This window comes from Marasmius oreades, chromosome 4 (assembly GCF_018924745.1).
Source record: "Marasmius oreades isolate 03SP1 chromosome 4, whole genome shotgun sequence".
Lineage (NCBI taxonomy): Eukaryota > Fungi > Basidiomycota > Agaricomycetes > Agaricales > Marasmiaceae > Marasmius > Marasmius oreades.
In genome coordinates this window covers 3,565,749-3,587,295 of record NC_057326.1, presented here as the reverse complement: position 1 = coordinate 3,587,295, position 21,547 = coordinate 3,565,749, and the positions used below count along the sequence as shown (strand labels likewise).

The 21,547-nt window shown below is 46.8% G+C and overlaps 9 protein-coding genes and 1 non-coding gene across 10 annotated transcripts; 5 read left to right on the top strand and 5 right to left on the bottom strand.

Moving 5' to 3' along the window:
- Positions 1–230: 230 nt before the first annotated feature.
- E1B28_007961 (uncharacterized protein) lies at positions 231–610 on the top strand (the record flags this gene model as incomplete). Its single annotated transcript, XM_043152744.1, has 2 exons — positions 231–262; positions 325–610. The coding sequence occupies 2 exons, from the start codon at positions 231–233 to the stop codon at positions 608–610; spliced, it is 318 nt and encodes a 105-aa protein (XP_043010830.1).
- Positions 611–770: 160 nt separating this feature from the next.
- On the top strand, positions 771–1,237 carry E1B28_007960 (uncharacterized protein; the record flags this gene model as incomplete). Its single annotated transcript, XM_043152743.1, has 3 exons — positions 771–1,024; positions 1,089–1,132; positions 1,197–1,237. The coding sequence occupies 3 exons, from the start codon at positions 771–773 to the stop codon at positions 1,235–1,237; spliced, it is 339 nt and encodes a 112-aa protein (XP_043010829.1).
- A 1,500-nt stretch (positions 1,238–2,737) lies between these two features.
- On the bottom strand, positions 2,738–2,823 carry E1B28_007959. The gene has a single exon. It is a non-coding gene; the product is annotated as a tRNA-Leu (tRNA).
- Positions 2,824–2,977: 154 nt separating this feature from the next.
- On the bottom strand, positions 2,978–6,310 carry E1B28_007958 (uncharacterized protein; the record flags this gene model as incomplete). The annotated part of the gene is made up of 24 exons (XM_043152742.1): positions 2,978–3,022; positions 3,082–3,386; positions 3,460–3,519; positions 3,569–3,811; positions 3,872–4,002; positions 4,053–4,091; positions 4,151–4,171; positions 4,228–4,288; positions 4,340–4,385; positions 4,448–4,496; positions 4,554–4,567; positions 4,624–4,645; positions 4,706–4,814; positions 4,867–4,939; positions 5,000–5,037; positions 5,102–5,120; positions 5,189–5,291; positions 5,352–5,534; positions 5,597–5,748; positions 5,803–5,819; positions 5,879–5,934; positions 5,997–6,049; positions 6,123–6,190; positions 6,241–6,310. The coding sequence occupies 24 exons, from the start codon at positions 6,308–6,310 to the stop codon at positions 2,978–2,980; spliced, it is 1,977 nt and encodes a 658-aa protein (XP_043010828.1).
- Positions 6,311–6,683: 373 nt separating this feature from the next.
- On the bottom strand, positions 6,684–6,956 carry E1B28_007957 (uncharacterized protein; the record flags this gene model as incomplete). The annotated part of the gene is made up of 1 exon (XM_043152741.1): positions 6,684–6,956. The coding sequence occupies one exon, from the start codon at positions 6,954–6,956 to the stop codon at positions 6,684–6,686; it is 273 nt and encodes a 90-aa protein (XP_043010827.1).
- Positions 6,957–7,961: 1,005 nt separating this feature from the next.
- Positions 7,962–8,462, top strand: E1B28_007956 (uncharacterized protein). Its single transcript, XM_043152740.1, has 2 exons — positions 7,962–8,095; positions 8,174–8,462. The coding sequence occupies exons 1-2, from the start codon at positions 8,024–8,026 to the stop codon at positions 8,381–8,383; spliced, it is 282 nt and encodes a 93-aa protein (XP_043010826.1). The 5' UTR covers positions 7,962–8,023; the 3' UTR covers positions 8,384–8,462.
- Positions 8,463–10,072: 1,610 nt separating this feature from the next.
- E1B28_007955 (uncharacterized protein) lies at positions 10,073–10,539 on the top strand (the record flags this gene model as incomplete). The annotated part of the gene is made up of 3 exons (XM_043152739.1): positions 10,073–10,326; positions 10,391–10,434; positions 10,499–10,539. The coding sequence occupies 3 exons, from the start codon at positions 10,073–10,075 to the stop codon at positions 10,537–10,539; spliced, it is 339 nt and encodes a 112-aa protein (XP_043010825.1).
- Positions 10,540–12,220: 1,681 nt separating this feature from the next.
- Positions 12,221–12,690, top strand: E1B28_007954 (uncharacterized protein; the record flags this gene model as incomplete). Its single annotated transcript, XM_043152738.1, has 3 exons — positions 12,221–12,477; positions 12,542–12,585; positions 12,650–12,690. 3 exons carry the CDS (start codon positions 12,221–12,223, stop codon positions 12,688–12,690), a joined length of 342 nt encoding a protein of 113 aa, XP_043010824.1.
- Positions 12,691–13,437: 747 nt separating this feature from the next.
- Positions 13,438–13,932, bottom strand: E1B28_007953 (uncharacterized protein; the record flags this gene model as incomplete). Its single annotated transcript, XM_043152737.1, has 1 exon — positions 13,438–13,932. The coding sequence occupies one exon, from the start codon at positions 13,930–13,932 to the stop codon at positions 13,438–13,440; it is 495 nt and encodes a 164-aa protein (XP_043010823.1).
- Positions 13,933–14,387: 455 nt separating this feature from the next.
- E1B28_007952 (uncharacterized protein) lies at positions 14,388–18,415 on the bottom strand (the record flags this gene model as incomplete). The annotated part of the gene is made up of 9 exons (XM_043152736.1): positions 14,388–14,721; positions 14,781–15,346; positions 15,395–15,661; positions 15,713–16,101; positions 16,171–16,447; positions 16,497–16,743; positions 16,794–17,020; positions 17,074–18,273; positions 18,320–18,415. 9 exons carry the CDS (start codon positions 18,413–18,415, stop codon positions 14,388–14,390), a joined length of 3,603 nt encoding a protein of 1,200 aa, XP_043010822.1.
- Positions 18,416–21,547: the final 3,132 nt, after the last annotated feature.

Genomic DNA, 21,547 nt, shown 5'->3' with positions numbered 1-21,547 from the left:
TCTTGGGGATGTAGTGACTCACTGATTCATTTGATGTCCCCAGAACTTCTATGTTTTCGGGGTTGATTTTAGAAGGGATGGAACAGGCCCGGGAACTCGGGTATAGAATTTCAACCTTCTTTTGCCCCCGAAATGAACTTCTTGTCGTTGACACGGCCGATGGTTCTCGGCGTCTTGCCTTTGCTACTTGAGACACTCGGTCCAAGCGCAACGCGTCGTTGAAGCTTTCTATGTCAAGGACCCCCACTTCTCCGTTGAATGAGTGAGCTATTAATACATATCAATTGGCGACAACTATCATATGAGCGGCCTGATCTTTTGCAGAAAAAATGTTGAACTACAGTTGGCTTCCGCAGATGGAAATCCATCTTTAGCCTCTTTTGGTCTATCGTTTCAACGAGAACCCAACATACCCGCTCGAATCGAAACCTCATTTGAGCCCTGGGCGATACAAAGGAAAATTCACTCTGTGTCACCTTCAACACTTGATCTGAGGCACATCTTTCAAAAATTTGACTTCGCAATTCATAAAAGCTCCACTTCAGCGTGGTCACAATGCAGTCAATTGTTACGGACTCGGAGCTTGCCTTCGGTATTTATCGTTCCATAGGCATCCACCCAGCCGTGATTCGAAAAGGCGGCAAAGCCAGGAGGGTGGGCAGAAATAAATTCCGATCCAGAAAACCTATAAAGGCCTTTGAGCTACGCCCTATTCCTCACTGAACAATCCCTTCAGTTGCCTGTTCACCTCACTAAACACTTCACTCGATATGTTGTTCAACAAGGTCTTCGCCATCTCAGCCGTCTCCACCCTTGCTGCCGCCACAGCCATCCCACGCACCGACGGTGGAGGTGGTGATAGTGGTACCGTTTGTTGCCAACAGGTCCAAACGGTATCGACCGTCGAATCGGGTCCTTTGGGACCAATTTTGGCCCTGCTCGGGATCGTCCTGGGCCCCCTCGACGCCCTCGTCGGCCTTAACTGCAGCCCCATCACTGTCATTGGAAGCGGCAACGGTGCCTGGTTAGTTCACCCGCCAGCTCTCCACTTGACGACACTATTTGCTGACGATAACCTCTTTCCTTAGCTCTAGTGGAACTACCGAAGTCAATTGCGCCGACAACAGCCACGGTAAACACGATTGTTTTCAGTTGTCACTCACTTGACCGCTTACTGATTCACGCGTTGTCTTTAGGAACTCTTATTAGCATCGGATGTGTTCCCGTCATCCTCTAAGTGTCCGTTGATCAGAAAAACGAAGACTTTCGGGTTGATATTGGTGTTTTTTGAAGTTGTTTTGAAGTCCATTTGGTGTCATCGGAAAGATCGGGTTGTTTAGCTTGTCTGTAAACTTCCAATCAAGTTTTTTATGTGATGCGAATCAACTCTACATCGGGGAAGTGAGAGTTGGTGATATTGCCGATTCGTAGTTTTCGGCCGAAACCCTATAAGTACATCAAGTCACACGCCGAGTCGCATCAACATGCGGAGTGCGGAGTTCCAACTTTTTTGCGCCTATTTGACTAGCATTCTCATCACTTGTTTTGACAACTTCCAAGAACGAAGCTTGTTGGCAGCGGATCAGATTCAAATGTCGATTCTTGTCAATACTCCGAGTTGGGAAGATTTACTATATGCCCAATTTACGTTGAGTGGTTGCTTCCCGCCCCGACGATCGGTTGGCATTTTCCGTCCATTGAAATTTCAAGTTCCGAAATGAAGTGCGTGTAGTCTACGATTCCTTCAGCACTGTGAGCCCCATACATGATAACGCAGCGTTACCTATCCCCTGGTCGTTTGTTTCCAGTTTTCCAGTGTGTGGCATCGCTCACTCACTTGTCGGGTCTCCGCATGAAATGGGAAACATCGACGCAACGAATGACTAGCGGATGACGAACTCGGTGGGGTAATTTCAGAGACATGATATTTATTGGGAGCCACTCTTGCTCCCATCGGAGCAACTCTTCAAAATCTCCTCCTTTGCCCGACATGCCCATCTATACAGGCGCATGCTACTGCGGCGAAATACAATACGAAATCGACCTCGAATCCCCTGAAGAGGGCAGGACTAGCATTTGTCATTGCCACAATTGCAAGGTATGATCCCGATCGTATCTGGCAGAGGACTTTGGAGGAGCCCACCCTCTTGTTACAGAGATTCTTCGGTACGCCTTTCGGGACGACCACCAAAGTACCTAAATCCTCGTTTAAAATCACGTCCGGAAAAACGAAGGAACATGTTTCGGATAATGGTTCCACCCAACTTCATCGCGAGTTCTGTGGGACCTGTGGGAGCGGAATTCTGGAATATGGGCAGGAGGCAGCGTCGGAATGGAGATATGTGATGTATGGGACGTTAGACGAACGATTTCAGGAAGAGCTTGCACCTAAAGGAGAGTTTTTTGGCAAGTATCGGAATGAATGGATGCCTGAGATTCCTGGTGCGTGTTTCCTTTCCCTGTTGACGGTGAGGGTCAGTAGAAGTTGACATTCTTAGATCTCTTTCACAAGCAAGAAATCAAACAATGATGAGAAGTAATGGTGTAATGTCTCCGTTCGTAAAGGGATTAAATGTCTTGAAAACATCCTTTAATCAAGTGTTATTAGTGCAGTTAAAGCAACTGAGAGTAAGTGAACTTCATAACGTCCGAAAGCGCCAGGGTCGGCCGCCATCCTGTACATGTGAGGAATGGCATTGTTGCCAATGAAAAAGGTCGACTCGTCATAAAACAGTCATGACAAGAGTGGGATTCGAACCCACGCCCGAAGACTAGAGTCAGAATTCCTAAATCTAGCGCCTTAGACCACTCGGCCATCTTGCCTTTACTGAGGTCGGTCAATGACTTCCAATATAACTCCGTCCCACCAGACATTTACGACCAGGGAATACTTGAATCAATTCACATACAACATTCTGCGCAAAGAAAAAAAAAACAAGCAGAAGATACAGAGATTTTTAATTCATATCCTTCACCTTCAAGCACTCATAACTGGGAACTCGGCAATCCTCAACTTAGTTGACTACCGCAAACGAGAGGTTAGCCCCCGCCTCTCACAAACAAAAAACAAGTCAAACGCACCCCAAACGGTCTCAACGTAATCGTCGTCTTCGCTCCAGTGCAAGCTGGACTTTGAGGTGGCGAGGCAGCAAACGTATCCCCAGCCGTAGGCCAGTTAATCAAACAAGCCGTGACCGTAATCGACAACGGCGGTTTGCCAGAATCGAATACAGGAGAAGGCAAAGTTCCGTTCGTGGGTGGAGTATTGACGAACTTGAAGGTGCTGGGATCAATAGCGTATTGCCAGGGGCCAGCAGCTTTGAATTGTAAATCTTTCGCGAGTGGTTGTTGAGAGTTTGTTTTGAGGACAGTGGTGGTTCTGGGAACTGTGTTTGTTAACGAGAGGGATCAGCTATTTCCGTTGCTAATGAACATATAAAAAGGGGAAATGGTGCTTACTGTCGTATGCGTAGTGTAATGGACCGCGTTGCACAGCGACAGATCCGTGGGGACGCGATTCTACGAAAATATCAGTCACAGTTCGAAGGGAGGGGATAGAAGTTCATACCTGTGGTAATTTGAGCAGGCAGATGAAGCACAAACTTGGTCGTTCCTGCGGCAACAGGTACGGCTTGCAATCCATTCGAAGGAGAGACAGCTTTCGCGGTAGCTCCATTAATCGCAATCGTTCCACCAACGACCCAGCTTGGAATGCGGACGTAGTGGGTGTACGCCTTTGCAGCATTAATCGTAACCGTCAAGTCATCGCTGAAGGGGTAGATCGTGTCCACGTTCACTGTGACTTTATTACCTGTTACAAGGAAATTGTCAGTATTATGAGATGGGACGTTAAAATCAGACGAAACGCAACTGGAAGCAAGGGTTGTCGTGGTCGAGAACGGTCCAAGATACAGTTGGACTAGATTGCTGTTGTCTGGTGTGGCGAGGAATGAGTTGGTAACGAACTTGGGCCATCCTTGCGGGAAGTTGACGGTGCAGCACCTGCAGAATGTTTCAGGAAATGTACGGAAATAATTTTTGATATTACTCACGGGTAGTTGGGTTCAAGTCCGAAAACGTTCGAATAGGCTCTGTGTAAGGTCGCTGATATGTAGCTTCCGTGGCACAAACAATCAACATAAACACCTACCCATCGTTCGGGAACGGGTTACTACCGTGATGGCGTTAGCTCTGGTATCCCATGTGTTGTGTGAACCAGAGACTTACGGATTCATATTCTGAGACGCGATCTGGTTCTCTTGCTGCAAGTACTGTCTGGACCACATATCTGGCCAGAGAAGTTAGGTCCTTGAGGTTTTCAAGAAAAGACATGACTTACCACCAGTGATTGTAGCCGGGAGAGCGTTATACGTGATTCTCTCAACCTGCCACGGAAGATCGAGATGTCAGAGAGTTCAAACTGAATGATAAAGAGTGGTCGGTATACCCTGTCTGCAAACTTGAGATCGCCAATGACTTGATACAAGTATGAACCTCTGGTAAAGCGATCTCATTCGGGTCTGTTCCTTTTGCTATGAACACTAGGGACGTACGAAAACATGGTTTCCTGTATAAGCGAAATTAGCTTCGATATCTCATATAGCGCAGAAGAAACAGACGTACAACGACCAAACACAATTCCGTTCTTGGGGTCAGGTAAGGGTTAATGTTCAGCATCGACGCTCAGAGGGGAGTTCAAACCTACCCTCGAATGGCTTCCAAGCCCGCCAGATACTCATCAGCAGCATAAATACCGGATGGCCTTCCATGGTACTGGAACAGCAGGTCCCATCCCTGACTTGCGGCAGTTAAATCTACGACGATCGTCAATTCTACAGAGGCAAGCAATTCAAGGGAACACAATACCTGATTGATTGTGTGTGAAACGATAGGTAGCCGGGAGCGCTTTCAATCCTTCGGCCATGTTCACTCCATGCCACTAAGGATTGAATAGCATAGCATGAGCACGAAGAGCAAAGGAAAACAACCGTGAACTCACGCTCAGGCCATAACCAGTCGGGTTACGAATTCCCTCCGCTGGATAAAGCGACGTAGTTCAGGAATCTGTCGGTATGAGATTGGATCGAAGAGCGAAACGCACTGGCAGTCTTAGGGAACAACTAGTAAAAAAACGCAAGGTTTCGGGTATAAGCACCCTACCCGTGGACTGAAGATATTGAAGACTTACGTCAGGGCTGAAAACCTTCTCCCAAGGTACACCAGTCCATTTAAGCCTCTCCATAGTATCAATCAGCAGAGCCTCGTTACCATTCGGATGGTAATCATATAACCTGCGATTTTCGAACTCACCGATCAGATCAGGCATTTAACTTGAAGAATAGGACCCCTACCATTGCAACGCAATCACAAAATCTTCCCATCTCGTTTGCGCCCATCCGCCATCGCCCAAACCTTGACCGTTCTTCAACATCGTATTCGCCAATTGAACGAATTTGTGCATGGCGGTGACGACGCGATCCGTCAAGGTTGGGTTGACTTCGGTGAGTTGAATTGCCCCGAAGAAGAATGGGTATCTACAAAAGGTAGATTGTCAGGAAAACCAAAGGTAGAGATACGGAGATTAAAACAAACGAACCTTCCCCAAAGATACTTGGCCTTGTTAGTGTTCGCTTCGGGTCCCAGCCATCCATCCGATTCTTGATGCGAAAGAACGTAGTCCAGGAATGCTTGTGTCTTTGAGTTGAGGGCTTGATTGTTCACCAGGATACCGCTGGGTACCATAGCGTTCTGGAATGAAAGGTCAGAATAGGTGATCAAACACAACTTTAGTGAGGAACTCACAAACCAATAACTACCAGCTGAAGTTTGGAAAGAACGATTAGAAGGTGGGGGATAGAATCGCAAAGTCCCTACGAACCTTCCTCCAAGCTCGAATATGCGGAGGTACCGCCAGTCCAATCGGTGTTGGAAACACTGGATGAAAATAATCGGTCAGTACCGAATGACCGACGTGGCCGGGAAATAAGTAGGGTTACTAGTTGTAAAACTCATGTTCGTGACCGGCCAAACCGTTGTTCTGGAGGATGAGCTGGTATCGACGGCGTCAACGACGAAAAAAACCAAAAGGAAGAGAAGAGAACCAGAGAACGAAAGCGACGTACCTGGTCACGCAACCACCCTGAAGGCAAGATAGCACCCAGAGGAAGAGTTATGTACTTCTTCGGAGCGACTAAAAATACACTGTAAGTCTGAGCAAAATGACCGATGATGGAGACTCACGCCCAGTCTGAGCAACTACACTACCGGAGGCAAGCAATAAAGCACCAAGCACGAAGTGAGAACTGAGCATCCTGGAGTGAGAGGGAGTAGTCCTTGAGTGAGATCCTCGCGGACCACGAGTTTATATGTTAGTCACCCCAACTGTTCCTTCGTCATGCCACACACATGCTATAGTGCGGAGCGCTGCTTTTGGAGGCATTCAACGCTTTTATGAACGGAAGCAGAAGAGTCGCCCTCTATCAGGTGGCTTGAGAACACATTCCTTTGATGCTATGAGTTATTGAGTTCAAGTCAGGAGATGGAACGCTTGACGTTGAAACAAAGAATAAATCCGAGGGAAGGTAGCTATTCAGGAACTCATTGTCCAGTCTATCACGTGTTTTCTCGTCTGAAGGCGAAAGACCGCCATGTCGGGGGGAAATGGGGAAATGGAAGGCGTATGTTCATGTGGTGCATTTCCTTGTTGGTGAGGGTGGCGGAGGATCTTTGGAAGGAAAGTCAAAGCGAAGTGAGTCCCGTGGATGTGGGCACCCGCTTCCGAGTCGTTTGACGATCCCCGGACCGAGGAGCGAAGGAAGGAGGATTGCACTGAAGTTGATGGATGGATCCTGGTCAATGAGATTGTTCGTATCTTCGGTAATATTCGGTCGATCTCCTGCGTCCAAATTTCGGTAGGCTAGAATGACTTCCGCGGATTTACGGTGCGCGCCCTGCATGACCTACAGGATGCTCAGCCAATCCTTCGTGGAAACACAAGTAGAGCTCACCTCTGAGAACCTGCGCGGAAACAAACTTTTCTCTTACTCGAATCCAACCGCTTCCAACAAGGGTGGTATCAAAAGGAGTAAATGGATTAAACTCGGTTGACGAAAATACAACAAAAAACACCTTCGGCACCGACGCTCAGGTAAAGAGAGGTGTATCACCCATCATGGTACCTGGCATAAAGTTCGGCATCATAACACATTGGCGTAACAAAAGGGAATACGCACCATTTTAGCAGGCCCTTCTGATGAAAAGACACGACTCTCGTGGGTGGGCATCCACCTCCGTGTCGTCCCCTTGACAGTCCCCGGGCCGCAGAGAGTAGAACAGAGTCGCACTAACGTCGATGGGCGAACCTCGTCAACAGAAAGGTTGTTCGCATGTTCGATAAGCCTTCCAAAATCTTCGGTGACTCTAGCGTCCTTGAAGTTGCCGGTGCGTTGCTTCCGACTCCAGAATGATGGTTATCGACACGAGTCCATGTACGACCTTCAGGAAATTCAGCTAACGATCCATCTAACAGACGAGCAGAGCTTACCTCTGAGAACCTGGCATCTGAACGAGCTCTTTCTTTTATTCCAATCCGCTGTCTCCAACAAGAAAAAAAACTAAACGAAACAACTGGATGATGGCATTCAAAATTCGCCTTCAGCTACAAGTAGCAAAGCTGGTTCAGAAAAATGAGGCCACATCGAGTGCGTCAGGTGAAAAGAGAGTCGTTATTGACAAGAGTATCCGGGTGGTGTGACTTGAGCATCAAGCGCGTCATTGGAAGCAAAGGGAATACGTGCCATTTTTCAATTAGTAGATCCATCTGGGCAGCTAGACATTGTATCCATGAATACACATAGATATTGCTACACGCATTAATGATGATGAGATAAAGGGAGGAAGGAAAGTCCAGAGCCTAGATGATGGTGGTCAAAAGCAACCTCGCGCGAGGGTTGAAAGTGACGCGGGCGTTGAGCTCAACTGTCAACACAGGAACATTTTCTGGAACACGTCTCAATCTCTCATCATGAACCCAAACGTTACCTTCCCGTACCTCCTCTCCTTCGACAACCTTGCAATAATCCTAAACACGAAAACTGTAAGCTTGTCTTCCGTAGCCGAGAACACAACGTTACTCGTCGTTGACCAGAACATATGCCGAAATTGAATTCTCCAGTTTGGTGCCGGAAAAAGACCGAGGATAGCTGCAATGAAGATGACCACCGTTTATAGAATTAAGGATATCTCCACCCCCTTGTCCTACGATACCGCCCTTCCCATCAACGAAAACCGAAATGGTATGCTTCGAAGGACGCCGGAAACGTCGTCGTTGTACCGTCTTTGGTACGAAGCTCAGGAATATCAGGAGCCCTATTCTCACCTCTAACCATCTGGGTATTTCTCGGAGTCGAAGATTAATGGACTCTCCAACCGGCGAAGCTCGAAACCCCTCGTCAAGTTCCTGCCGTATTAAAACTACCTTCTGTATCAAACGGTCGGAAATTGAGGTTCATTACTTGGTGGTTTCATTGAGCAGACTGTAATAACAAGAAGTCTTTCGAACGGTTTTGAGAATCCAAATCTCATCTTTTATCACCCGTACACGATTATCAGGGATTCTGAGGTGTGTCATAGTCTTTTACCTTTTGACAATGTTAGAATAAATTGGGCTTACTGCAGGCGGTCCTTTCGGTCCTTTCCCTGCCGATTGTGCACTATCCGTTATTGTGAATTGAGGTTGTCGACTCAGTACCCAGGACCAACTCCGTAGTAAGCACTTACCCTTACCACGCTCTTCTGCCAAATGACCATCATTTGGGACTACGTTCATGTTAAAGGCGGGTTAGGTCCGTACTGATTTCAATTCCCATGATTCGATTGGTTCAACATCACCCAACCCGTTCCGGAAACCTAAAGCTCATCTAATGAGTCACTCATTTGCAAGGGGGCTCTTGGCTCGGTTTTCGCCGACACGACCAGCCCTCAAAATTGGTCCTTTCTCGTCGGACAGTCGCGTGTGACGCGCACCGCGACATGACTGCACGGTTAATCTCTAGCCACAGCGGTCCTTGCCTTCAAGGGTGCCTTTCCTCTCTCGCTCATTTGGTCATTTGGTCAATCGCAAAGTCAAACGGTTCGTTCGGGTGTAGCTACAAAAGCTTTTCAATTTTCAATTCACCCGGAACTCAACTCCAAACTTGGTTCGCTAGCATATCCATTATCCATCATCGCCCCGTAGATGTTTGTTCCTAAAATGACTCAGATGCTCAAAGTGTTGATGATCAGATTCACTACATACGAAAGTTTTGGTTCATGTCAGGTGTGCAGATTGAATCCAGTATCGCTGTGCTTCTCATGACTATAACTTTCGTCCGTCCGACAGCTGGTCGAATCATGAAGCTGTCGAGGCACCAAACAAACATCAGATGAATTAGAACAGCACCGAAATCGTCATTGGGATTCTTGAATGGAACTGCGGAAAGGAATGGGAAAGAAAGACAGAAATGGTGGGGCACTACACACTGAATGGCAAGAAATCTAACCCCAAAGGCTGGCCGCGAGGCTTCCGTCCTGTCTTGTTGAGGCTGTGCGATTCCCATTCAACTTGAGAGTTCCTTCTGAATGGAGAAGGCGAGGGGGGCCCCATATCTGTTTTAGTGGTGTCTTCAGCTCAGTTCGCTTCCTCGTTCTGAGTCTTCAGAACCTATCTTACTCAAGTTCTTTGGCCAGGATCGGGTAACGTTCTGTGGGGAAATGTAGCGTCCGGATTTGGCAGCTGCTCACGCCCCTTGAAATTCCATTCAGATTTTGGTGACACCTCAAAAACGAAACTGGAACTCCGAGGCCTTGTCCAGGCACCTACGTCACAGCCCACGTACCGGCCCACAGTCTCAATGACACCGTGCACTGAAGGACTCAGCGATGATCTGTTCGACATTGGTCCTGAGTTTGAAAAGCAACCGCAACTGGGGTCAGGAATCAGAGCCAGAAAACGGATAAAAGCTACTTTGAACAACATTCTATTTCTCACTCGAACACTCTAAATCATCTGTTCAAGTACTACACCTCTCTCAACATGTTATTCAACCAAGTCATTACTCTCTCTGTCCTCACTACCCTTGCTGCCGCCACAGCCATCCCACGAGGTGGAGGTGGAGGTGGTGATAGCGGTACCGTTTGTTGCTCACAGGTCCAAACGGTATCGACCGTCGAAGCGGGTCCTTTGGGACCGATTTTGGCGCTGCTTGGGATCGTCCTGGGCCCCCTCGATGCCCTCGTCGGCCTCAACTGCAGTCCTATCACTGTCATTGGAGGCAATAATGGTGCATGGTTAGTTCACCCGCCAGCTCCCCACTTGACGACACCATTTGCTGACGATAACCTTTTCCCTCAGCTCTACTGGAACTACCGCAGTCAATTGCGCCGACAATAGCCATGGTAAACGCAATTTTTCTCAGTTGGCACCCACTTGACTGCTTACTGATCCATGTTCTGTATTTAGATACTCTCATTAGCCTCGGATGTCTCCCCGTCATCCTCTAAACGTCGGCTGCTTGAATGAAGGCGCTAAGGAGTCGACAGTTGTATACGGAAATCTGTAGTTGTTGAATAGCTTGATTTAATGAACCTGTTTATGCTCGCCTCTAACATATTCCAAGAAGGCAAGAGCCCTGAAGCTTGAAGCCTACACAACCGCGCTCCGGTTTTTTTCAAACGCGGCTCCGAACGTGTTGCTATAAGTACGCCATCGAACAGTGCCCAATGGGTTCAACATTTAATGTTCAATGTGCGGGGTTCGGTTTGTCACTGCTGACACGATCCTGCCGCGACGCGACGGATACGAACTGCTAACAAGCTACTATTTATACCAGCGCTGTCCCTCAGCATTTCACTACCCCATTGCGAGATGTCAATGTTCTCGTTCCCCTCGACTGCAGCTCTTTGACTCGGCACTGACGGCCGTATTTAGTTGATGACCGACCTTTCTGCTTTCAGAATCTTGACGAGCGCCGACATCTCCTCTAGCTCTGACATTACCAACTGACATTGATACACTTCTAGACGGCCACATTAACATCGGATGCGTCTCCGTCTCCATCTGTCAAATATCGGCTGGCTAGATAACGATATCATGGATGTTCTGACTTGTTATTAATGCTTGCTGAAAATTCAACACATATACTCGCTCATAAACGGACGTATGTCCATCTTGCAGGATCGGAATAAATTGACATGAGTGTGTCAGGCGTCAGAAAAAACGTTTAAGTTCGAGTTGGCCAACTGATGCCCACGCGTCGATGGCGTTGCGGCATGTTATATAGTTCAAACACGTGCACCTGAACTTATATGTAAAATCTTGAAATCGTACCACCATCATTGAATGGTCAAAGCGCGTACAGGAACGTTCTTGTCTTCTCATAGGATTACAAGGGGATCGACGGTTTCACTTAGGCACAACACTAATTTCGGTTTGGCCTGGCATTTTACATATTCCGTTCGTCCCACACTGGCTGGAATCATGAAGCTATCCATCGAGGCACCAAAAAAACATCAGATGAATTAGAACGGTACCGAAATCGTCATTGGGGTTGTTGAATGGAACTTCGGAAAGGAATGGGGAAAAATGGTGGGCACTGCACACTGACCCAAAGGCCGTGTAACTTCCATCCTGTCTTGCTAAAGCTGTGGTCAAAGTTTTTTTCTGAGGCTTAGAGAACAGGGACCGCCCGATGTCTGTTGTTACCTGGTATGTCTTCAGTTCAGTTCACTTATAAGTCTTCGAAACCTTACCAAGTTTTTTTGGCTAGGATTGTAGAGTCTTGCAGCGTCCGGATTTGGCTCATGTCCTTTATGTAACTTGAAGATTCCATTCAGATCTTGGATGTAAAGGGTGTTCCGGCAAGCGTGAGTACTGAGACTGGACGTACCTGTCTCCGAGGCCCTGTCCAGCCACCTGCGTCACGGCCCACGTACTGGTCCATGACACCGTGCACCGAAGGACTCAGCAATAGTTTCTAGGTACGCTCCCGAAGGACTCACTCAACTCCACTTCGACGTCAGATCAATAGATTCGCTGTTCGACATTGGTCCTGAATTTGAAGAACAACCGCAACTGGAGTCAGGAATTAAAGCCAGAAAACGTATAAAAGCCACCGTTAAACAACATTCTATTTCTCACTCGAACACTCTAAACCCTCTGTTCAAGTACTACACATCTCTCATCATGTTATTCAACAAAGTCGTCACTCTCTCTGCCCTCACTACCCTTGCTGCCGCCACAGCCATCCCACGCACCGACGGTGGAGGTGGAGGTAATAGTGGTACCGTTTGTTGCGAACAGGTCCAATCGGCATCGACCGTCGAATCGGGTCCTTTGGGACCGCTTTTGACCCTGCTCGGGATCGCCTTGGGCCCCCTCGACGCCCTCGTTGGCCTCAACTGTAGCCCCATCACTGTCATTGGCGGCCAAAACGGAGGATGGTTAGTTCACCTGCCCGCTGTTCACTTGACGACACCATTGACTGACGATAACCTCTTCCTTTAGCTCTACTGGAACTACCGCAGTCAATTGCGCCGACAACAGCCATGGTAAACACAATTGTTCTCAGTTGTCACCTACTTGACTACTTACTGATTTATGTTCTGTCTTTAGATACTCTTATCAGCCTCGGATGTGTTCCCGTCATCCTCTAAACGTCGACTGGTTGAAGGCGCTAGGACCATGTTAGGTCTACGGCTTGCACTAGTATACTTTTATATGCAACTCTGTAGTTGATTCATATGCAAATTGCTGTGACTGTTTATACTAAAGGCAGGCCAAGTCCCTGCTGATTTCCAAACTGAAGGGGTCGATTGAAAGATATCGACATCGAACTGGTTGTGGAAAACGGTCAGTCATTCGTCGACAAAGTCGGACAGTGACCAGTGACCCACGACGCGACGCTTCACAGGACGTGCATAACATGCGCCTCGTTCGCATGACTGTAATGACAGGTCTTTCATCGGTGTATGAAGCGAGGAGGAGAGAGGAGCTTGCCGGTAGTGTGCTAGTGCGAGTTTCCGGCTTCCTTTCGAACGGATTTGAGATTCAAGCCTTCTCATCGTTTATCACACGTCCACGATCATCAGGGATTCGCAAGTGTCATTTCTCACCTTTTGCCGATGTTAGAATAAATTGGGCTTACAGGCGGCATTGTTTTAGTCCTTTCCCTGTCGACTGTGAACAGGTTCCGTCGACCAGTCATTAATGTGAATTGAGATTGTCGACTCAAAACCCAATTCCGTAGTAAGTCCTTCAAACCGGGCAGGGACACAACCACGCTCTTCTCCCAATCACCATCATTTGGGACTACGACTCCTACACTATCATTTACAGTCGATGTATCCTCGTTCAAACATTATTCGTCGAACTAGGCACGGACAGAGGTTGAGTATCGAAAATCAAAGCTGAGCATTTTCATCTTCATCTTCGTCATCATCAAGTATAACATCATCGTCTTTATCATCGTCCTCATCTTCATCGCCGTCTTTATCCTCAGTTGGAAGATCGGCTGGGAGAGGGATCTTATGGCCTCCACACCGTCCCATGACATTGGTAGGATCATACTTCCCTTTCACCTTCTTCAACCACGTCATATTGTCTCTGTAGATGCTCTCTACTGACAACGTCTCCAATGACAAGTTGCTGTAGTACGGTGGCTTTTTCGACGTCGACCCGCTTTTCTCAGCTACAGCTCGGATACGATCGAGGGCGTCATTGAGCGCTTCGAGCCAAAACTTGTCGTTTGCTACGTTTTTCCAGCGAAAGTAGGCGAGCATGAGGCCGTAGGGTTTACCGCGCTCGTGCGGATAGGCGGCGCCAGGTGGGCTGTTGTCAAAGATAGCCAGATGTGCTGGCCAGGCGTCGATAATAACGGAAAGTCCCCCGTGTTTCATCAGCAAAACCCAAGACTCTGGAACATGAATGGGAGGGCTTTACATGGTCAGTAAGGTTGTTATATCTGTTACATTTGACTTCATTATTTTAATTGAGTTTACAGAATTAATCATGATGTTATTGGAATGTACATAGCTTACAAGATGTGTCTTTAATGTAGATTTTGGTGCATTCTGGACCATCATGTACATAAACATAGAAGATGCAACTAAAATGCACATACCCTGAACATTATAAACCACCATGTAGAGAAAAGGACAAGATGTAAATAACATGTATTAGTTATGTACATGACTAACAAGATGGAGTTAAAATGTACATGACTGTATATTATGTAGTTGGCTGTAGAGGCTATTATAACATTTATGAAGCGTTGTTGAGGCCGGTAAAGGTCATTGGCATATTGATTAATATTGTAAGTAACCAGGCATAATTCTTATATATGTACAAAAAGCTACAAGTGTGCATAACCCTCAGCGCGCAGAGTATCTGTATCCATATCGACAAATTCTTGACTGCTATCATAACTCTCTGACCCGTCCGACCCGTCATCATCACTCTCCCATTCCGAGTCTGGATCCTGGTAGGCAGAATCGTTTAGCTCTTCTGATTGTGAGTCTTCTTCCTCTAATTGCGTCCCGATATCGTCATCCCGAGTTGTAATATCGGCCTCGGTATCATCCTCATTGTCAGCCTCAGCTTCAGCTTGACCCGTTGGAATATGAATAGAATGATGTCCGACTGCAATGCCAGGCACATAGCGGGAAAACATGTCGCGATCTACAAAACTGTAAAGCAGCAACCATGTAACCACATTATATTGTTTTGAATAAATGTCAGTACTTACATTGACACATAATACCGCGACCAGTCACAATCGTTGTCCTCTGGAAGGCGAGCAATAGATGGCGGTAAAATATCATCCCGGCGACCATGAGCAAATGCTGGAATGAGATGGGATGCTCGAAGAACATAGGAAGGGTCGAGGAAACCAAAGGCAGCTGGATCATACCCATCTAAAAAACCAACTCGAGGAAGGCGCTTCCGGGCATGCCCAAATCTAAACTGTGTATCCAGACCAAACCACCGAACCCATAAGAATGGCACCTCATGTACTTGCAGATTGTACTGAACTCGAGTGTGAAATATGCCAATGACTCGAGCATACCAATATGGATGAGCCTCGTGAAGATCGTCGTCGGCAAGAACCATGACATCGGAATGTGTGCGAATATTCACGGAGTCCTGGCAGCGGTGCATATCGTACGAGGTATATTGAATGTCGAGGACCTTGTGGCGATAAATCCGGTCATTGATAATCTTGACCGAAGCGCACTCCTCGCTCGAGAACACCTTATCGCGAGTCTCTAAAAGAGTAGAAAGCAGGTGATTCTTGAGCTTTGGCAAAAAATCCTATTTAGATTATCAATATGAGGAATAAGCGAATTTCAAAACAAATACCTTGACCGCGACATCATCTTTGTTTTCCCGTGTCCATCTCCGAACGTCAAACCAATCAGCGGTATTCTGAGAAATGAGATGGTGCGTTTTAGGTGAAATATCAGGAGGGTCTTCTCGTGAAGACTTTGAAGTGGAATGTTTCTCCACCCGGGTTTCAATTTTTCGCAGCAGTGCTTCTCGTCGTTCATGTTTTGCCACTTGTGTTACAAACTTTGCCTTGTTCGTCCTTCTGTAAAACCGCTTGACACGTCGGTGTTCTAGTTCTCCCTGGGGGGAGCATATCAAACCAAGTTTGCAATCAGCAAGTCGGGCACTTACTACTTGAGTAGTGTAGCTATCCGTGGTCCCAAAAGAACGAATTGTGGAGACATAATCCCCCAAAGCATGAACCTTGTACGTTGATAGGTTGAATGATTTTTGCTTCACAGATACAGTACCTGAAGCTCGTTTACGCTTCTGGCTTACATTGCTGGCAAGAGCCGCCTTTCTTCGACCACAAGCTGCTGTCTCCTTTGGCAATTCCTTGGTAATGTAGGCAGAACAAACATCACGTCGGAACTTTCGGAGACTGCGGCCAAGATGAGTTGTGGCAATATCCATATCGTCAAGGGATGAGGAGGTGTGAAGCCGGAGTTTTGCATATGCATGCCACGTAGAAAGGTCATACAAAAGGTCCAATATATTGTCATTGAAGTCGGGGATAAGGCCTTCGAAGACAGGGATAGAACACTGAAATGGGATTCAGTACACTGACAACCCATAGAATAGACATCAACTTGCCTGTAGCATGTCCTCAAAGTCGCGAGCCGCTAATTTTTTCATGGCCGACATGTTATTGGAAAACCTTCGAATTGTATCGCGACCGAAGGTTGGAACCAGCCTAAATCTGGCATTCAACTCCTGAATTCCGTCACCTCCAACTGCATAGAGCACTCGCATGAGATGGGTAAATGTTGCTTTCCATACGCCAAGTTCGAATTCGTGAAGGAGGTCGGGTACAAACATTTCAAAAAAATTGAAGCCGAACGGTGATAACTTCTCGGAGAAGATGTTCTAGTGAGGAATACATGACAGAACTTCGATCATAATCGAAACGACTCACTCGGACAGGGACATATGACTTCGCTTGAAGCAGTCGTTCTACAGCCTCGCTACCGATAGCATAACCTTTGAAGATCCACCCACGCACCCGTTCAATGATGCCTCGACGATCTGCTGAGTCTACACGAGCTTTGTGCTCACGACGCTGGCGGTCGCGAACTGTCCCCAACTCTGGAATTTGATCTTTTTCCACGAGACATCGCGGACATGGACATCGACCAAGGGAGCGGATCATTGCTAACAGGACCCTAATATCAACTTGAGTTTAGACTCGAGTTCGGACAGAGATTTAACTCACTTTTCTGGGTAGTCCGCTGAGTACGTGAAAAATCGAGGGAAAATGCGGCGGATGATCCCGTCAATGCACTGGATTAGAATGCCATGTTCATAGGCATGCATGAATTCATCATCCAGGATGAGCGCCCAAATCGCATGCATGAGCTCTCGCTTGAGAAAGGTGAGAGTGTCGCCACTTGCAGGTACACCAAAAGCTTTTTGATAGAATTCTTGAATGTCATCTGGGAGCTAGACAAATATAATTGAACAAATAGTCAAACGCAAGTAATCGATTCACTCACAGACGGAATATACGCAGTATGATGAGCAGAAAACGTTGTTGGCTTTCCTCGATCATATTTTGACTGATTTCCAAAGAAGAGATACAAAGGCCACAGTGACGCGTCTCCAAAGCTGGCAAGGTGGGTCGAGTCAGACCACCAGAGCAAAGCTATAATAACGTTCTCAATTGTGGGAGTGTCGGGATCAATGGGGGTTGGTTTCGGTCGGGGATCGTGATACTCTTTGATCTGGATTCGCTCATATTCCTCGATAAAGGCGTCAGAATTGTAAAGTTCGCTAAAAATTCGTTCTGGCGGGGACGGTGTGACTGAGGAAGGGTCAGGCATGGTGGGCTGCCAGAGTAGTTTGAATGGAACCCAATGAAACTTCTTTCCAGCATCGGATTGAAGAACTGACTTTATAATCTCCAGAGGCTTCCGATAAAATACGTTGGAAACCGTGAATTGAGGAGCCTCGTTCTCGGACTGCTCGACTTTCTCTGTAGGAAGGCGAAGCTTGACCGATCCTTCAATCCAGCCATCTGAAGCGTGGAGCGTGGATCGGGTACTGGTATAGTTATCCATCCGCTCCAGCTCCTTCTTCGCACGAAACCCAATTAAATCATCGCGATTAAAGTCATCCGCGAGAACAATGTCGTGAACCAGAGAGTCCAACCCCTCCACGGTCTTGGTATTAGATGGTCCATACCACCAATTCATGAAACGGAAGACCGTTGCGTTCAGGAACGGTGCAAATAGACCTTCCTGATCAGGGTCCCTGAGACCAAACACTGAAAGTGGGTGTTTTGCCTCGAACGTGGATGCCCGATGTCTAGGTCCTTCGAAAACATCATCTATGGCTACCTCTTCATCTGGAATAGCAGTAGGGAAGGTAGAATAAACGCGATAGAGTCCAAACTCGTCAGACTCTGTTGTGACTAGTGTAGGTTCTGGTGCAGTTGGGGGAGATGGGCTGGGTAGCGGTAGTGGTTCAAATTCTGCCGGTGGTGAAGGTGGAGGAGTTGGTTCTCGTGGAATGATACTGGGAATTCGCTGAGAGAGAGATGGTTGGAAGTCGAGAAACCTTCGGGGTTGGAATCGGGACCGTCCAGCGCGAGAGATCCCTAGCGAGATTTTCGGTAGAGGTGGGGCTTTGTCGTTCGGGCCTGACATTGCGGGGTGTTCTACGTCGGGTGTGGCGGGCGTATGGCCATCAAGTTCCTAATTATTCTTTCAGTAAACGTACAATAACAATAGATTAACTTACCTCTGCCCGATATTCTGCTTCTTCTACTCGATATTCTGCCTCTTCTGCCTCTTTCCTCAACTTCTCTCGTTTCCTCTCGAGGATTCTTCGATCCATGCCTTGCGTTTTGTGACACACAGCGCGGTGGAGTGCGAGGGAAGCGGGTCTTGAAAAGTCCTTGCCGCATCCTGTGCATTTGTGCATAACGAGCGAAGTAGAACGAGCGTAAATTACACTTCAGGCAGCCATCATATTGGACCAAGTTAGATGTAACTTGCTCACTGAAATGATCCATCTAAGAGGTCACTTAGACCAGGTTTAGGACCACTCATTTTGGTTTAGACCACAGGTATGGTCTAGACCATGCATCAGGACTTCTGGCACCCATTTGGTCTAAACCTTGCTAGTTGCTTCTTCCACTTTACAATAGCTATATTTACTATTAACACAGTTTTTATTACTCTATGTAACATATGGTCTAGACTGTAAGTTGGATAGTCTAGACCACAGTATGGAAACCTACATGGTTTAAACCACTATACTTCCATGTGGTCTAGACCATATTGTAAAATTTACATGGTCTAAACCACTATCCTTTCATGTGGTCTAGACCTAAATATTAGGTCTAGACCACAACCTTGACCATGGTCTAGACCATACTGTAAAATTTACATGGTCTAAACCACTATCCTTTCATATGGTCTAGACCACTGGGTGGAAATATACATGGTTTAAACCACTACATCTTAACATGGTCTAGACCACTGCATGAAAATCTGCATGGTTTAAACCACTATGTCTTCACATTGTCTGAACCACTTTTCCAATAACTTAAGATAATCCATTTTATGGCAATAAAATTCAGGCTGTTTTGGGGCTTATATAATGTATCCATATCTACAGCTACACTTGAATGGTACCAGATAACAGGCTGTTCTCAAATTTATTTACAAGTCTAAATCATTCTCTGAGAGGCTAGTATACTCTTCTGCCAAGTGTAATGCCTGCATATGTTCAATAAGGTTGAAGTCTGTTCCATCAAGATCAATGTCATCATCCAGCACACTTCCACACTCGCTCCTGCCATCATTTGAATAGACATATTCTGAAATCTCTTGCCCAACCTCATTCATAGATTCACTAACCATTGACAGCTTTACAACATCCAATTCATCACTTGCAGGGCCCCATGATGGTACAAGTTCTGAACATTCCATTGCACCAAGGTCAGCTTGCCATGATACACACAGCTCGAGTAAGAATTGCTTTCGTGCCTGTAGTTGATATAGGATGTTCTCACATTCTGTATTCAATCTGATTAAGCTGAGTTGATTTAGATTACTATACATACACTCACCTGTTAATTCCATTGTCACTCTGAGAACTTCCCACTCCTCTGCAAACCACTCTTGCAAAGCATCGCGTTCACGGCAAAGCCTAGATATCTCAATGCTTCTGTCAAACTCCAGCATCCCTCTTATTCCAGACTGAACACAGTCGTTTGTCAACCAGGGCTGTGGCAAACTTTCCTGATTGTCATCCAACAAGCCAACGTCCTGCCAAATATCATCATCAACGTCCAATGTGAATAACCTGTCCAACGGAATGGGCTTTGGTGCAACAGTGTTTTGCGGTGCTCTTCTCCGATCGATGAGGATCTGCATCTCTTTGCAGATTTTGTTGTAAGACTGTGCAAGTTTCACGAGGCCAGGCTCTTGTTTGTTGATACTGGCACGAATTTGAACATGAATTTTTTGTTCTACGGGACTCGTTCAGAATATAGACATTGAATGATAGCATAGTAGTACTTGCCGTTCCGCTGCTTTCGAAATGATCGTTCTAGACGATCATGCTCAAACTTCCGAGCGCGAAGTCTTTCCATTAGCCTGGCCTTGAGTGCACGTGCATTCATTCGGAGGTTGATGTAAGGGCTTTTGGCTAAATGGCGGATTTGTTCCTTTCCTTCAACTCCTAATGCCCGTTCTTTCAGCCGCAGGTTTGTCTGAGTTCGGTGTAGGTTATCAGTAACCTTAGGAAGTTGTGCGCTTGCAGTAACAAAGGCGTAGTCATCAATATCAGTGTTTGAGAGCTGGTCTTGTAGCTTTGTGAGTGTGTTTGTTAAAACGTCCACTGCTTGTCGTAACCGTAGCACTTCTTGAACAGTGTCCCTGCCGTGGTTTTGTGAACGCCCTGCAACGAAGGCACGGTTATTTACAGTGGGCAATGTCGTGAGAGGTTCCAACTTACTTGGCAGTGGCTTTGTTTGACTGGTTACTTGCTCTTTCCATTGTCCTCGAAGATAGGCTTCATTTAAACCTGATTCCTTCATCTCTTCCTGTCCGAGCCAATGACGACTATATGCATCCCCCCGTTTTCTAATCAACCAAGTCCCCAATCCCTTCAGACTGCTCTTATCTGTGTGGAGCACTTGCATGTCCAAAGTATATATTCGTTGGTGATACTGTATCAAAGATGTCGTTAATAAGCACTATAATATTTGGAGAAACTAGAAAGTACTTACCCCGCATATCCGCAGATAAGGAATGAGGTGACTTATAGAGTGCCAGAACCGCTCGCACCCTTCGCCGTCACTTAGTCCGAATCCCTCAGTCTTGCGTGGGTGGTAGACCAACTGACATGGCCAACAATGCCCAAACGCATGAAAAACGGATATCCCAAAGCCCAGTCTGTCACTATACTCCTGTAAGAATTTCCACCGGACACAACTTCGGTGCAACTGACAGCCAATATCATAGAGAAGACCGACTCGAAAGTTTTTCGGGAGGTGTCGAAAGAATGTTTCGAGAAGAGCAATGGCGTAGAACTGTTTTTCACCGGCCGAGGTCATATTGGCCAGCCACAGCACGCGGTCATGCCGACACAGCAAGCCCATCACCCCAGTGCAATCGAAAAACTGGGTGCTTGCTTTCTCCCTACGCTCATCAGCGGCCGTAAAGCTAGCCTCACAACCGTCTAACGCTGACTTAGGAACCTTCAAACTTCCTTCACATCGATCGTTGTTGTCGTCGGTTGACCTTGTGGAAGCTTGAGCTGATTTTTTGGATGGTTGGACTGACTCGACATATTCTTCTGTCTTCCGAAGCATTTCTTGTGATATGAATACCGAATCGGGATGGAAATTTGGAGGATCATTGTTGCCCTTGTTATGTTTCTGTGTAAAGCAGGCATCTATGCACACAACGACATCATACCTATTGAGAAATTTAGTCAGATAGTGCTATATGATGA